This window comes from Prionailurus viverrinus, unplaced genomic scaffold, assembly GCF_022837055.1.
Source record: "Prionailurus viverrinus isolate Anna unplaced genomic scaffold, UM_Priviv_1.0 scaffold_60, whole genome shotgun sequence".
Classification (NCBI taxonomy): domain Eukaryota; kingdom Metazoa; phylum Chordata; class Mammalia; order Carnivora; family Felidae; genus Prionailurus; species Prionailurus viverrinus.
In genome coordinates, this window is record NW_025927622.1 from 845,867 (window position 1) to 860,883 (window position 15,017).

The window sequence follows — 15,017 nt, forward strand, 5'->3', positions numbered from 1 at the left end:
CGCCTCCTGCGTGTGAAGAAAACTGTGGCCAACAGGAAGAGCCACCCATTGGTGTTGGCACCTACCCCCTAAAATCCAATGGAAGGCTGGGATCTCCTGTAAGGCTGGTGGGTCCCAGGATCATAGAGGGGAACTCAGAGTCCCTGCCCACTTCCCACTGATGCCCACATGGGAGTCCCACCCGACTGCCCCATTTCTCTGCCTCTTGGGCCCAGCCCCCACCTCTGGGGGGACACCTGAGGCTCTGTGCCGGGACCAGGAGCCAGTTTGGGGACTTACTTGGTGTTAAGTGACATGGGAGCACAGGCCCTAGCCCCTGGTCCCTAGCCCCTAGGCCCTCGTCCCTAGCTGGGCTCAACCAGAGTGGGGGAGAGGCGTCCTGAGAGGCAGGTGATGGAGGGAGACAGAGAGGAGAAGGCACGTCCTGGCCTCCGGGAGCCTCCAGCCTTCATAGCACTGTTCCGTGGGCACATCCACCTGCTGGGATGTTGGGTCCGTGAGAGCAGAGATGTAACTGTCCCTGAACACGGTGGGTGCTCACTGGTGATTGAGAGAGGGACTGAGCTGGGCCATCTTGAGCCCGCACCAGGCTGCCTCGAGCCCCGGGGACCCCGGTGCTTCCATGAGGCAGGCCTGGCCTCCCTGGGGTCACTGCCACCTTGCCTGTGGCCAGACCTACGGCCAGGCGGGTGGGCGGGCAGGGCTGCTCTCTGTCCTGAGGTGGTGGCGAGAAGATGGGCAGTAGGGTTGGCAGTGCCAGGCTGCGGCCCGCCCCGGGCAGATGTGTGCTCCAGTTGAAGGGGGATCTTTTATGCTCACCCTGGGAGCATGTCAGTCTGGGCAGGCCGCCAGAGCCCCAGGGCTTGTGGCTGAGAGCGGGAGGGAGGCGGACTGTGGCCCAGCCTGAGGACCCACTAGGCCTGGGGGTGGGAGAGGCAGGCCTGGACCTGGGAGTCGCCTCGGGGTGTGGGGGGGGGGGTCCCGGCCCCTCCTGAGCCTTGGGGACCCTGTTCACAGGTCCCAACAACTCCCCTTCCTCCCACAGACTCCACCCTGGGCCAGATGGCTACCAGCATGCGTCTCCCAACCCTGTCACCACCTGCCCAGGACAGAGTGTTCTTTGCATTCATTCAATTCATTGATTCAACAAATCTTCATTAAGCACTTGATCAGGGGCTGGAATTCAGAACTGATTCTCACAGGCCAACAGTTAAGCAGAGGGGACAGTCAACACAGTAAACATTACGTTTCAGAGATAATTAGAAGGTGGCCAGTGCCTCGCAACTCAGGCCAGGAAAGGGAGGAAAAAGGTGCCGGGGGGGGGGGGGGGGGGCGGGGGCGGTGATGTCCAGAGGCTTCCCTGAGGGAAAACCAAAAGGAAGAGAGGGCTGGTATCATGTGGACATTTGCGGGAAGAGTGTCTGAAAGGCGGCAAGGCCTGTGCAAAAAAGCCCTGAGGCAGGATGGTGCCTGGCTTGTGGGAGAAGAAGGGGTATCAAGGACCCAGGGGGTGGGTGAAGATGATGAGGACACTGAGACAGCAGTGGGTGAGGCAGGTCTGTTGCCTGAAACTGCTCTGGACTCCCCAGTGCCTTTGGAAGGAAACCCCAATCCCTCCGCACCATCCAGTTAGCCCCCCATCCTTCCTCACCATTCCTGGACTCTACGGACAGTGCCTCTGCTGCGCTGAGCCCCTGGCACCGTCCCTCCTTCGGTGCTACCCGCGGCACGGGCTCTGGGGGCCTTCGGACCTCCACTCAGAAGCCTGCTCCCTCTCTAGCTGGGGCAAGTCCAGGCTGGAGGCCCTGAAGCCCAGACAGTCTGGGCACCCTCCCTCTGAGTGAAAAATAATTTAAGAACAAGAAGACAAAACGAGGCCAGGGCTTTGGCAGGCCCCAGACCAGTGACTGTCCCGGAGTTTAAGCCTCAGGGGCTGCCGGACTCAAAGAATACTGAGATGTCTGATCAGACACGGGTGGCAGGACGGCTGGCTTAGGAAAGAGAGGGTGACGTGCCCCAGGTCTTAGAGCCACACATGCAACCACCATTGTGCTCTGGGGGTCCCGCCCAGAGTGGCAAGTGACCTCAGCTTCTGGTGTCCGCAGTGAGGATGCCCTCCGTTCTGCTAACCTAGGACTCAGCAGGGTTTTCCTTTCCTCACAGAGATCACTCTCCCCGGCGGATGGGGCGGGACAGCCAAACCTGATGACCCCCAGCCACCTCTGTCCTACTTCGTTCCTGCTCTGTCTTCTGCTGCCGGGCAAGACCCCCAATCCCTCCCTTGCTGCCAACCGGTGTGAGACCTTGGGGTGCCCGCACCTTGGGGTGCTCTGGGTGGGGTGTCCCAGGGAGAGGATGCACAGCCCCCTCTGTGGGCCCAGAGATGCCCGTGGGGCACTTCCAAACAGCACCGGCAACGTGCCGTTTCGCCTAATGGACACCCCAGCCCTCTGCCCTTCTGCCCTCCCAGATTGGGACCCCGAGACACCAGTTCCTGAGCCTCCTAGCACTTGCCAAATATGAACCCATGGACTCTTGAGACTTGGCTGCTGTCACTTCTTCACCCCACTCTGGGGAAACTGAGGCAGGCTCCAGCAGGCTGTTAACAAGAACGCCCCCCGGCGGCACAGAGCGCACACTGCCGTGCTCATTAAATGCTTACAGAGGGAGGGATGAATACTTAAGTACCTACAAAGAAAGCTTACAAAGCTGCTTGTGAGTGGTCCCAGTTTGGCTAATTACGCGTCCACGTGAGGGGCATCTGTGAGGGGAGGGTCTTTTGGGCTAGGAGGACCAGAGAGGGCTGCTAAGGAGGCCGAGCCTCGCTCGCCTCGCCACAGCACCCCCCGCGCTCCAGGAAGCCCCGCTCCTGCCCCAGGCTCTGCCGGCCAGAAGCTCCCGTACGTCCCGTCTGGACCCAGTGCAGAGCGCGGCGGGAAGCAGATGGACAGGGCCCTGGCCTCCCAGGGGACACAGAGCCCCAGCAACCCAGTGCGCACGTGTGCCTTCTGACTTCGGGCGACGAGGGAGGCTGCACCTGAGCCCCGGCAGCTTCCCCAGCGAGGGGCCAGCTCGTCATCACCTCCTCCCCCGCCACAGCCCAGCCACGACACGGGTGCCCAGCCAGCGTTGCTTCGTGATCTCCACAAAGTGTGAGTGGTGGGTGCCCCCAAGGAACCCCAGGGTGCAGGGAGGTTGGGCCAGCTGTGTCCAGGGCCAGGCTGGTGCAGCCCCAAGAGCCCTCTGTAGAGGAAGGAGGGGCTCCGCTGGCCCCTAGAGCCTGCTCCACGGCAAGTGCGTAGCGCCCTCTGGCGACGGCCAGGGGGGAAGGCCGGGTCCGCAGCTCCCCCAGCCCAGCGGGTTCAGCTCTTCCCGGTGACCTGGGGGTGGGAGGGGGCTGTGTCGCGGACACCCGTTCTGCCCACAGAAGCCCAGGGAATACTTGCAGCCGACAGTGTGGCCGCCAGAGCTCAGCGGGGGTAGGGGCACCCCGGTCAGCTCCATTTCAGAGCCTGGAGTCTCAAACTGGCAGTTCGCGGGCCAGGCCTGGCCTCGCGGGCGTCGTTACGCTGGAGTTTTTGCCCACATTGAAAATTAAGAATTCCACGTGCAAGCCCCGATTTCCGGCTGCTGCGGAGACTTGGGAATAGCTGGCTCAGGGCCCCTTGGCCTCTGGTTCCTCCTGACCCCAGAGGGGAGGTATGGGATGACCACGCTCCCTGGGAGTGGCTGCGGGGTCACTCCTCCTCTGTACCAAGCAGGAGGCCTAGATGGCACGGGCCAGAGCCCCCGGGTTTGGCGAGGACGAAGCTCACGAGGCCCTACCTCCTGTGGAGTGTTCCCCAGACCCTCAGCCCCACCCATGTTTGTTGCAGTTGTCAGGCTGGGCTGTGCAAACAGGGACTCCCTTTCTCCCGGGGGCCAGCTCAGAAGGGCCACCTCCCTACCACAGCACTGCCCTTCGGGGCTTCCTAGGCCTCAGTGGCCCCCCCTTCAGCTGGACAAAGTCCCAAGGGGCTGGCTCCACTACGGACACCTGCTGGGATGATCCATCATGAGGGCCTGCCCCACCCCCCACCCCCCACCCCCCCTCACCTCCCACTCAAACCACAGGGAGCTTCCTGCCCAGGGCAGGTGGGTGCCAGGCAGCTGTGGGTGGGGGTTGTCTGTTCTGTCCTGGGGGGCCCCCATGGGAAGGATTCCCAGGTGCCCCTGTCTGGTCCTCTTTGACGGCAAGAAACAAACTCAGAGGGAAGGGCTGCTGTGTGGAGGGAACCAGCTGGTGAGCCCTCCCCATTCCCAGACCTGCCACAGGCCCGGCCCCTCTGCCCCCCCCCCCCCCCCCCCGCCCCCGCCCTGGTTCTCCTGCTGAGACCCTGGGCCGGCGCACACAGGAGCCTGGAAAGACGGACACGGGTCAGCCTTTATTGGTGAGCAGGCAGGTGGCGGGCAGGTCAGGACGCAGCTCTGGCAGGATGGCCGCCACACCACTCCTCCACAGCCAGGCGGGGATGTCGGGGGCCCTGCCTGCCTCGAGCTGTCCCCACACGCAACACAGACTGGAGGCGACCCGGCAGCACAGACCTCAGACAGACAGGCAGGCACGATATGCTCCCACCGCACAACCCGTGACTTTCTGCAAAGGGTCCCAACGAGGCCCAGCAGCCTCAGGAGGTAGAGCCCCACAAGAAGGCCAGTCTGCCCTTCATAACCCCCAAGGTGAGGTGGGGTGGGATGCCGAGGGGATGGGCTGGGGGGACGGGAGGGACAGGTGTCTGCGTGTGTGTGTGTGTGGGGGGGAGGACAGCGAGGGGACAAGTGGGCAGCGAGGGGATGGACAGAGGGCACCAGTAATCTCACAGGAAGCTCATGGCTTCCTCAAGGCGCTCACAAAATATTTAAAAAGGAAAACCCAAGCTCCTAAAGAATGGAATTCTACATGTAGAAAACCCTAGTTTAGTTTTAAAAAGGAAAGAAGCGTGAGCTGACCCACAGTGTGGTCTGCTTTCGTGGGGCGGGTCTCCTTTAAGAGGAAAGAACGTGGACTCTGCGAACAGCAGACACTGAGCTGCTCCGGACAGAGGCTGGAGGCCTGTGTGAAGGCAGGACAGACGCTCAGACAGCAGCCCGAAGCTGGGGGGGGGGGGGGGGGGGGTTGGGGAGGGGTAGTCCTCTCTCCCCTCCCCCCCCCGCCCCTCCTCACCTCAGTTGGCGTTCCTCTGGCGAACGTTCTTGCCTTTGTCGTTGATGTGCCCGCTGCTCTTCCTGGGGAGGGACAGAGGGCTGACGGACGCTCGGGAAGACACAACGGTGTCCCTGCTCCCACCCACCACGTGCAGGGTGCAGGCTATCCAGGCCAGCAGCCCCTCCAGGCCCTGCCCGGGGAACACTGCCTGCCTGCTAGCCCAGCAAGGCCACGACTTACAGAGGAGCGGAGCCGGTGTCCTCATCTGTGCAGACGCGCGGCCACATGTAGAGAGAGGACAGGCCATCAGGAAGTGTCCCGGGACAAGGCCCCTCGTGGGCTGGCACCGGTCCTGCTGGGCCCTGCCCTCAGTTTCCCTGACTGTTAAGTGCAGGCAACCGGCCCGGCTGCCAGCACGTGCATCCTCAAAATGAGCTGTCTGGGGTCATGGCCCAAGGGGTGCCTGGGAGCCCTGCCCGCTCCCCCACGAACTCGGCCCGCAGGAGCCAGGCAGGGGCCAAGCTCAGGTTTCCTGAGCTCCGTCACGTGCAAAGTCAAGAGCATGCTTGGTGCTTACAACCCTTGGGCCCTCAGCAGCCGCCATGGGCAGGGGCAGAGCAGCCAAGAGGACAGCCACTCCCCTCGGAGGTCACCCACCTGCAGCCGAGTGAGGGAGGACAGCGGGGCAGACCAGGCAACAGGCGAGCAGACCTCCAGCCGGGGACCCGTTTGACCCCACAGCGCCCTCCTCTGTCCCGCACTCCCAGACAGTGGCCTGCCCCCACCCCCCCCCCACCCCCCCCCCCCCCCCCCCCCGCTGCACAGCGAGCAAAGGGCCCGTGGGCTCACCGTCCAGGACCTCATCCGGCTTCCGTCGCTTCTCATAGATGAAGATCACAGTGACCAGCACCAGCACCTCGGCCACGATGCCCAGGAACGGCCAGAGGGCGGCAAAGCGGTTTCGCACGCGCAGCGTGACAACAGCCTGGCTGGTGCCCTCCGAGTTGGTGCCGTTGCAGGCGTACCTGCCGGGGTCCGTCTCCAGGTCCAGGCTCAAGATGTGCAGCTCCGTCTTCGTCTCCGAGGACACCACGAAGAATTTGTTCTGGGAGCTGTTGCTGATGACCTGGGGGTGGGCGGACTTTGTAGGGGCCGGGGCCGGGGCCGGGGCCGGGGCGGAGGCCAGCTCTTCCCCCGGCAGGCGTGGGCCTCACCTGGTCACCAGAGCTTTCCATCTTGTACCACACCCAGTCGCTGACCGGGGGGAAGGAGTCAGACTTGCAGCCCAGCACGACCGACTCCCTCTCGGTGGCGTGCTCGGACTTCTTCACGGCCTTGATGTTGGGGAGCCCTACAGGGGTAACCGAGCAAGGCAGGAGCCTGAGCCCATGACCCTGGAGGAGGAGCTGTCCCTCTCTGGGGGTCCTTCTGGCCCCCGCCCCCGCCCCCGATGCCCCCAGAGCTCACCCTTCACCTCGATGCTGGTCTTGCCTGCTTGCTCTGGGAGGAAGACGCACCAGTACTCACCAGAGCGGTCATCCAGGTCCACCCTGCAAACAGACGCGCAGCCATGAGCGGGGCTCGTGGTGGGGACGGACACCATCCTGTCCTCGGGGAAGTTCAAACCTCTGCGAGCCGCAGGGGACTCCCACCGGGGGCCAGAGCAAGGCCACACTCGGGAGTCCCTGCAGGGCACGAGGGCACAGGCTGCCCGCTTCCCATCAGGGAGAGACGAGGAGGCATGGGTGGCAGATGGAACTGGTCCCCCCCACTGACTGACCCGGTGCCTGCATCGATGAGCCCCTGTGCCCAGTCACCCCTGAAACCAGACTCTAGTTCTGGAGCTGGCTCAGGCATCGACTAAGACCAGGCTTCAGAGCAGGGTGGCACAGAGGCCCCAAGACCTCAGGGAGCCAGGTGCTTGGGGACTCCGGGCTGGGAGACCCCAGGTCTGCCTGCCCTCCTCAGCCGGCACCCCGGAGAAAGAAGGGAAGGGTCTTGGAGTCCAGCCTTACATTCAGCAGCCAGGGGACCCTCGCTGGATGCCAGGCCTTGGCCATCTCAGACCCCAGAAGCCTGGGCTTCTCCCACTGAGGGATCTGAGCAGAGCTTGTGTCTAACGTCTGTCCAAAGCAGGCCCGCCGACTACAACCCCAGTTCTGATTGACCAGAGAGGCCGTGAGCAGCAACACGGTGTGGGAGCAGGGGCAGGAAGGGGCCTGGGGGTGACGCCTGCAGGCTGAGATGGGGCCCGGTGTGTTTGCGGGCCCTGAGGCAGGCCCCACTCACTCATACTCTGTCTTCAGGTCGGGCAGCGCGTCTTCCTTCAGCACCTTGCCCGCCTTCACCCAGCGGTGGCCGACGATATCAGTGGTGCTGTGGTTCAAGGCACAGGTGAGGCGTGTTTTGGAGCCAGCATCATCTACAGATGTCCAAATCCCACTCCCTAGGTGGCCACAGGAGAGAACATTGGCAAAAGGCCAGGGAAAGAAAGGACCCAAACCCAGGACCCTGAACCACCTGCCCACTTGTCCCTGTGGCAAGCGTGCAATGGCCCGGCCCGGACACCCCAGGCCATCCACACTGTCCTGAGCCGGCCCAGAGGAGAGGAGTCCTGAATCACACCTGGCTCCTTCTGGAAGGACACCTTCTGTGGAGTTAAAGGAGCCTGGGGTCTGCAGAGCTACTGCTGCAGAGAAGAGGGCTCGATGAAGGTTCTGTCGGGAAACATTCTAACCAGCTGGGCCTCAGGTGCTGGAGACAAAAGCCAATAACCACCCCTGGCCCCAGAACCTGGCCAAGATATGGACTGCTGGGTCCAGCCCAGCACAGACCTGAAATTCCTTTGTGTTAAAAAAAAGTTTTTTTAATGTTTATTTATTTTTGAGAAAGACAGACAGACTGTGAGGGGGGGAGGGGCAGAGAGAGAGGGAGACACAGAATGAGAAGCAGGATCCAGGCTCCGAGCTGTCGGCACAGAGCCCCACGAGGGGCTCGAACTCACGAGCTGTGAGATCATGACCTGAGCTGAAGTTGGACTCTTTTTTTTTATTTTCTAATTTTTTTTAAGTTTTATTTATTTATTTTTGAGAGAGAGACAGAGTGAGTGGGGGAGGGGCAGAGAGAGAGAGAGAGAGAGAGAGAGAGAGAATGAATCCCAAGCAGGCTCCACACTGTCAGCACGGAGCCTGATGCGGGGCTTGAACTCACACACCGCGAGATCATGACCTGAGCTGAAACCAAGAGTCGGACTCTTAACTGACTGAGCCCCCCCAGGCACCTCCGAAATTCCTCTTTTAAAAGATAAATCTGGGGTACCTGGGTGGCTCCATCGGTTGGGCGACTGACTTCGACTCAGGTCACGATCTCACGGTTCAGGAGTTCGAGCCCCGTGTCGGGCTCTGTGCTGACAGCCTGGAGCCTGGAACTTGCTTCAGATTCTGTGTCTCCCTCTCTCTATACCCCTGCCCTGCTCACATCCTGTGTCTGTCTCTCAATAATGAGTAAATGTTGTTAAAAAAAAAAAAAGATAAGTCTAAGGGCGCCTGGGTGGCTCAGTCAGTTAAGCCTCTGACTTTTGATTTCAGCTCAGGTCTCACGGTTGGGGAAAAGAAACGCCACACAGGAGTCTGCGCTGACAACACAGAGCCTGCTTGGGATTCTCTCTTTCCCTCTTTCTGCCCCTCCCCTGCTCATGCTCTCACTCTCAGAAGAAGTAAACATTAAGAAAAAAAAATTAAAAGAAAAAAAAGATGAATCTACTGGGGGTACCTGGGTGATTCAGTCAGGTAAGCATCTGACTTCTAATTTTGCCTGAGGTCATACTTGCACAGCTCAGAGGAGTTTGAGCCCCATGTCGGGCTCTGTGCTGACAGAGCAGAGCCTGCTTGGGATTCTCTCTCTCTCAAAATAAACATAAAAAAAAAAAAGTTCTTCTCCCTTTGCCCCTCCGCTGCTCACACACTCTCTCAAAAATAAACAAACAAATAAATAAACAAGTGAATCTAGCATAGTCCCAGCCGCCATTCCCTGGAGGCCCCTGGGGAACCCCCCCCACCCCTCCTCCCATCAAGGCAGGGCCATCCGAGGTGGGGACCTCCCACCGGGGCAGGGCCTGCTGGCTCCAGCTGCCCCGTCCTGAACGGCACCTTCTTCCGGAAGGTCAAGAGCGCACCCCCACTCGCCACTAAGCCTCTCTGTAGGGACAACCAAGGCACTGCTGGTGGACTCCCAGGGCCTGGCCCTTCTGTTCAATTTCCAACTAGGCAAACCTCCCCACTGGCTTGAGACGTTCTCTTTAGGAATCAAAAATCACTTAGAACCAGGGGCGCCTGGGTGGCTCAGTCGGTTAGGCGTCCGACTTCAGCTCGGCTCATGATCTCACAGTCCTTGAGTTCCAGCCCCGCGTCGGGCTCTGTGCTGACAGCTCAGAGCCTGGAGCCCGCTTCCGATTCTGTGTCTTCCTCTCTCTGCCCCTCCCCCACTCACACTCTGTCTTAAAAATAAATAATAAAAACATTAAAAAAAAAAATCACTTAGAACCAGACGGTAAGAAGCCTGCTGAGGCAAGGAGGCTTGAGCCAGGGAGGGCTGCCCTCCAGGAACCAGAGTTCAGGGAGAGAGACTGTCAGGCGCTCAAGGGGACCCACGGGTCGAAGGTGAGGGGCATGGAGCTATGAGAATGAACCAGGAGGACCCCCCCCCACTTCCCTCCACACCAGACACTGGGCATCGGTGAGGCGGCAGACCCATCCTTGTGCACGTCACAGCCCCATCCCGGGGCTCAGAGCAGGTGTCACAGGGACGCTCTGGTGCCATCATCCTGGAATTCCACATTGTCCCCAGCTCGCCTCCCCGGTGACATATGCCCCAGAGGCGTCCCTTCTAGAAGACCACGCCCAGATGATTTGGGCACAGAGATCCATCCCGGGGCTATTGGCAATAAGCTTCTTTTCCATCCAGTCTGCAGGGAGACGCCTACAGCACAAAACTGGGTGAAAAATCGGAATGTGAGACTGTATTTAAAAAGCCACAGTGTGAAGTAAGCAGCGGCAAGAAGCAGGCTCTCCCGTCCAGAGACCGGGTCGGTCATTAAGAAAATTTAACCTGACCCAAAGGGCAGCAGGCGAGCTTTACTGGAGACAGATCACTGAATCCTCCCCTCCCCTGTCCTGCTACAGACTGGCCACAGGCAGGCACTTCCAGTCCGGGGAGCGGTGGCCTCTTTGTGTGGAAGAGGCAGGACCTGAGGCCAGCGGAGGGCAGGACACAAGGTCCCAGGACTCTAGACGGGCAGGGGAAGAGGCAGACAGCTCAGCAGCAGCCAGACAGGAGCTACAGGGAGGCTCCTCTCTGCTGCCCTAGGCACTACCCACCCTTGGCGCGTGCACGCACATGCGGCACACGCACACAGCACCACACACACGCGCACGCGTGCACACACACGGGGGTGGTCACGGGCGTGCACACACACACAGCACGTGTACGCACGCGTGGACACATGGGTTCAGACACATACACACGACACGTGAGTACAGACGTATACACGTGTGTGCAGACACACACCCAAAGCACACATAGGGACACGTGCGTGCACACACTCACGGCTTCAAGTCCGTATCGGAGGGCGCGGGCTACTGCTCTGGGGCAAGGTGGACCTTCATGCCTGCCCCTGGGGTGGCCCAAAGCCCATTCACAGGACTCAAAACAGGCACAATCCCAAGCAGGCAGAAGGGTGAAGCTGGGGCTCTGTGGCTGCCCTGAGCCCTCTGTGGCTGTGCTGTCTCTTCAGAAGGATCACCTCCCGGCAACCCACATTTCTCAGGAGTCAAGATTTCCCAAGATTGCAAAACCCAACAGCCGGTGCAGAGCCGGGAGGGTGAGTCAGGGCAGGAAGTGAAGCCAGAGAATGCTCTCCTCCTAGCCTCGCGTCTGTGCCCTTGTCCCCTCACCCAGAGGCTGCTAGAAAGGTCAGTCCGATCTTACCCAGCCGCGCCCTGCCTCCCTGGGAGAGAAAGAAGTCGCCCAAAGGCCACAGGCCTGAGGGCCACTTCCACCAGCGGGAGCAGTGAGGGCCGGGGCACAGCTTCCCCCACCCTGCCTCCCTTCTCCCTTGTCTGAGGAACCACAGGCTGACACCCCTGCCCTGACCTGAGGGTAGCACACAGCAGGGAACTGAGACACGCCCCACCTGGCCCAGCAGATTGAGGGGGGAGGGCACCCGCGGAATTCACAGGGACCCTAAGGGCCACAGGGACAGGAAGGAGGAACAAGGGAGAACATTTGACCCCCCCCCCCCCATTTTGGCCATGTGACTGTGACCCACATTCTCAAGTAAAGTCACCTTCATCTAAAAACAGCCACCCCTCCTCCCTGACCTCAGGCTGCTGGGCAGGGCACAGGGCCAGGCAGGCCTTATGGGAAACAGCCCACGAGCTGGGGATGAGACTGAGGCTCCCGGCACCCACCCTCCTCCCCACCCAACTCAGCAGCTCTACTCAGGTAGGAGGAGCAAGAGAACATTTCTGGGATGCCAGGCGTGGGTTCTGGGCCTCTCCACCCTCCCCTCCCCCCCATCTGGCCAGGAGGCTGCTCCTGCTCCCTTCACCTGAGGCTCGGGCCAAATCACCAGCCCGCAGGACCCAGCTAGCAACCTGGTGCCCGTGTGTGCCCTCCCAACCTGGTGCACCAGGACAGCGGGGCCCTGGACAGTCCCAGGGAGAGCAGGGGTCCCCTTGGCAGAGCTCCTGAAACAAGTTTCTGGGGAGCTAGCTGACCCAGCCACGAGAGGTGAACACGGTCACTAATTCACACGTCCCAGCAGAAAAGGGACGCATGGTATTTGTGAGGGTCCCCGGGAAAGGTGACAAAAAGGTCCCAGGTGGATTCAGACACGGCACAGACACACCTAGACTCCCCAGCACACACACCCTACGCGAGACGCAGGGCTTCCAGCTACAGCTCCGGTGCCTGGTCCCAGGAAACAGGTGAAAAGGCGCTAACCCAGGGCTTCCCCCTGACGGGAGGAGCAAGCGCAGAGACTTCCTTACCATCCCCCCCCCCCCCCCCCCGACCGCCGCCGTCCCCGGGGCCGTCCGTGGCCACCTCCCGCCAGGGAGAGCTATTCCTGAAGGGCTCCAGCGGCCAGGGACCCGCTGGCGGGCAGTGAGCCATGTGCACGCCAGGCGCCAAGGCCCTTGCCCAGAGGCGTTCAATGAACGGCCGTTCTGATCATAAGGAAGAGGAAAGAGGCCAATTGAGCTCCTGAAGTGGGTCAGGAGTAAGTGGGTGAAGCTCCCACAAGAGGCAGCTCCTCCTGCCCCCCACCCCCAGCAGACACTGTGACCCTGCACTCCTGCCTCCCCAGACCCTTCTCTGCACTTTGTTCCCTACATGCCCATCACTATAAATCTTTAACCCAGAACAAAACGGGAAGTCTCGATCAAGGAAGAAAATTTCTATCAGGCAAAAGAGAGGCTGTCCTGCTTTCCCCTGAAAAATACGCTTTGATCCATTTTCCCCTGAGCGTTCTCTACACGGTGCAGACCTCCCAGAAATAAGTGCTGTTTGTGACTCCGTTAAAAACACCCTCTCAACACATCCTGCCCAGAACTGGGCTGCCAAAGCGACCTCACGGTGACCTTGGAACACGTCCCCTCCTCCCGCGCCCTGGGCCTCAGTTTCCACTCCTGTTAAAGGAGGAGGGTGGACCAGCTGCCACCTCATTCTGTGGCCTGGAATCAGACAAAACTAAAGGAAGCAGAGCGTGCTGGCTTCCTGCCGGAGGTTTCAGGGTTTGGGCAAACACCAGGGGGCAGGTGCCTACCCAGAGCCAGACATGGGACCTAAATCCTGGGAAGAATGACAATCCCTTCCTGTGCCAGACAGCCCACCGGCTTCAGGGGCGGGCATTCCTCAGTCCTTGATTCCAGCGTCCACGTGAGGGCCTGTGGAGGCGGCCACCGCTCCAGGCCGCACAGGCTTCGCCAGGGCTCGCGGGATCCCGGGGCCGCGCCAATGCACCCCGCGGTGGCACTGGCACGCCGCGGGCGCGGACCCCGCCGGTTGAGAGGGGGCCGCTCCTGGACTCCGGCCCGGGCCTCCGCCGCCGGACGCGGGGACGGCGGAAGGGCGGGGCTCCGCCTCCAGACCCCACCCCAGGTCCCCTCACCCAGGGGTCAGGCCAGCCCTCGGACCCCTCGCGTTCCCCGGCCGCCGGGGTTTAGGGACTCCACCTGCAGGGCCGCCTGGCGGGCCCCCGCTGCCGCGGCTGAGCCTCCACCCGCGCCGGGCAGGACCCTCACCTGCTCCCGAGCCGCCCTCGGCGCTCAGCAGCGCCAGCGCCAGGACCACGAGCTGCCGCACCGCCATGTCGCCCCCGTCCGTGCCGTCCCCGCCACCAACCGCCGCCCGCGGCACTATAAGAACCGGGAGGGGCCGGGCGCGCGCGCGCAGGGCAACGTCGCGGGGCGGGGCGGGGCGGGGCGGGGGCGCGCACGGCACGCCAGCCGCCCCCTGCGCATGCGCACGGACGCACATACGCACGCGTCGGCCCGAGCGGGCGCTGCAGCGGTGCCACGTGACCCCGGCGGCCACGCCTCACGGGCTAGGGGCGTGGTTGCGTTGCTAGGAAACGGGGGCGGGGCCTGCGAGGGCTGGGCTGGGCCCCGCCTCTGTTTCCTCAGCCTCTCGGGAGGGTGATGACAGAACAGATAAATGCGTGCTCTGTCGAGGTTAAAATACTCGCTTTATGTTATGTGCATCTTACCACAATACGGAAAAGAAACAAAGCGTTAAGGAAGGCGGTGGGGATCCCTGTGAACAGGTGGGATGTGTGCCTTGGGCTGGGGTGGGCTGCCAGATTTAGCAAATAAAAATACCTGGATGGCAGTTAAGTGTGGATTTCAGGTGGAGAGCCAGTAATTTCTAAATGTAAGTATCCCGTGCAACATATGGACGTGGCTGTGCAAGCACATTCGCTGTTTATCTGAAATTCACACTAACTGGCTGTCCTGTATTTTGTCTGGAAAACCCATCCTGAGGTTCCCCATGCTTTACAACAAATACTTTTTTAATTTTTTAAGATTATTTATTAAAAACGTTTTAAATTTATTTACTTATTTTGAGAGAGAGAGAGAGAGCGAGAGAGAGAGAGAGCACTAGCAGAGGAGGGGCAGAGAGAGGGAGAGAGAGAATCCCAAGCAGGCTCTGAGCTGTCAGTGCAGAGCCCGGTGTGGGGCTTGAACTCACAAATCATGACCTGAGCCAAAACCAAGAGTCGGGGCTTAACTGAGACTGAGCCACCCAGGTGCCCCTATTTTTTTAAGATTTTATTTTTAAGTAATCTCCACGCCTAACACGGGGCTTGAGCTCATGACCCTGAGATCAAGAGTCGTATGCTCTTCTGACTGAGCCAGCCGGGCGCCCCCACAGCAAATACCTTGTTAAATGACAAAATAATTTCAAAAAACAAAAAAAACAAAACAGGTAGTCTATTGTTCATGATCTTGGGTTAGGCAGTAGTTTCTTACTTGTGACACGAAAAGCCTGAGCAACAATAAGAAAATAGATAAATAGGATTTCATCAAAATTAAAAACTTTGTGTTTCAAAGAACACCAAGAAGGAAGTGAAAGATCAACCCACAGTGTGGGAGAAAACACTGGGAAATCATAGATCTGATAAGAAACTCACATCCAATATAAAGAACACTTACAATTCAATTTAAAACAAGTACAAATAGGGGCGCCTGGGTGGCTCAGGTGGTTGAGCATCTGACTTCGGCTCAGGTCACGATCTCGTGGTTCATGGGTTTGAGCCCTGCGTTGGGCTTGA

General features: G+C 60.3%; 1 protein-coding gene across 2 annotated transcripts; it reads right to left on the bottom strand.

The window, feature by feature from the left end:
* Positions 1-4,405: 4,405 nt before the first annotated feature.
* On the bottom strand, positions 4,406-13,643 carry BSG (basigin (Ok blood group)). 2 transcript variants are annotated; one of them, XM_047848351.1, is made up of 8 exons: positions 13,489-13,643; positions 7,475-7,631; positions 6,653-6,735; positions 6,400-6,536; positions 6,035-6,311; positions 5,426-5,450; positions 5,204-5,265; positions 4,406-5,092 (listed from the first exon to the last, which is right to left on the bottom strand). In XM_047848351.1, the coding sequence occupies exons 1-7, from the start codon at positions 13,553-13,555 to the stop codon at positions 5,205-5,207; spliced, it is 807 nt and encodes a 268-aa protein (XP_047704307.1). In that variant the 5' UTR covers positions 13,556-13,643; the 3' UTR covers positions 4,406-5,092; position 5,204. The 2 variants fall into 2 exon arrangements, with proteins under 2 accessions (XP_047704307.1, XP_047704305.1); XM_047848349.1 differs by having other exon boundaries at positions 13,420-13,631.
* Positions 13,644-15,017: the final 1,374 nt, after the last annotated feature.

Coding starts and splice junctions, on each gene's coding strand:
- BSG (XM_047848349.1), bottom strand. CDS start 13,555: ATGGCGGTGCGGCAGCTCGTGGTCCTGGCGCTGGCGCTGCTGAGCGCC. Junction 6,537..6,652: donor GACCAGCATCGAGGTGAAGG/GTGAGCTCTGGG, acceptor TTACCCCTGTAG/GGCTCCCCAACATCAAGGCC. Junction 6,312..6,399: donor TGGAAAGCTCTGGTGACCAG/GTGAGGCCCACG, acceptor GCCCACCCCCAG/GTCATCAGCAACAGCTCCCA.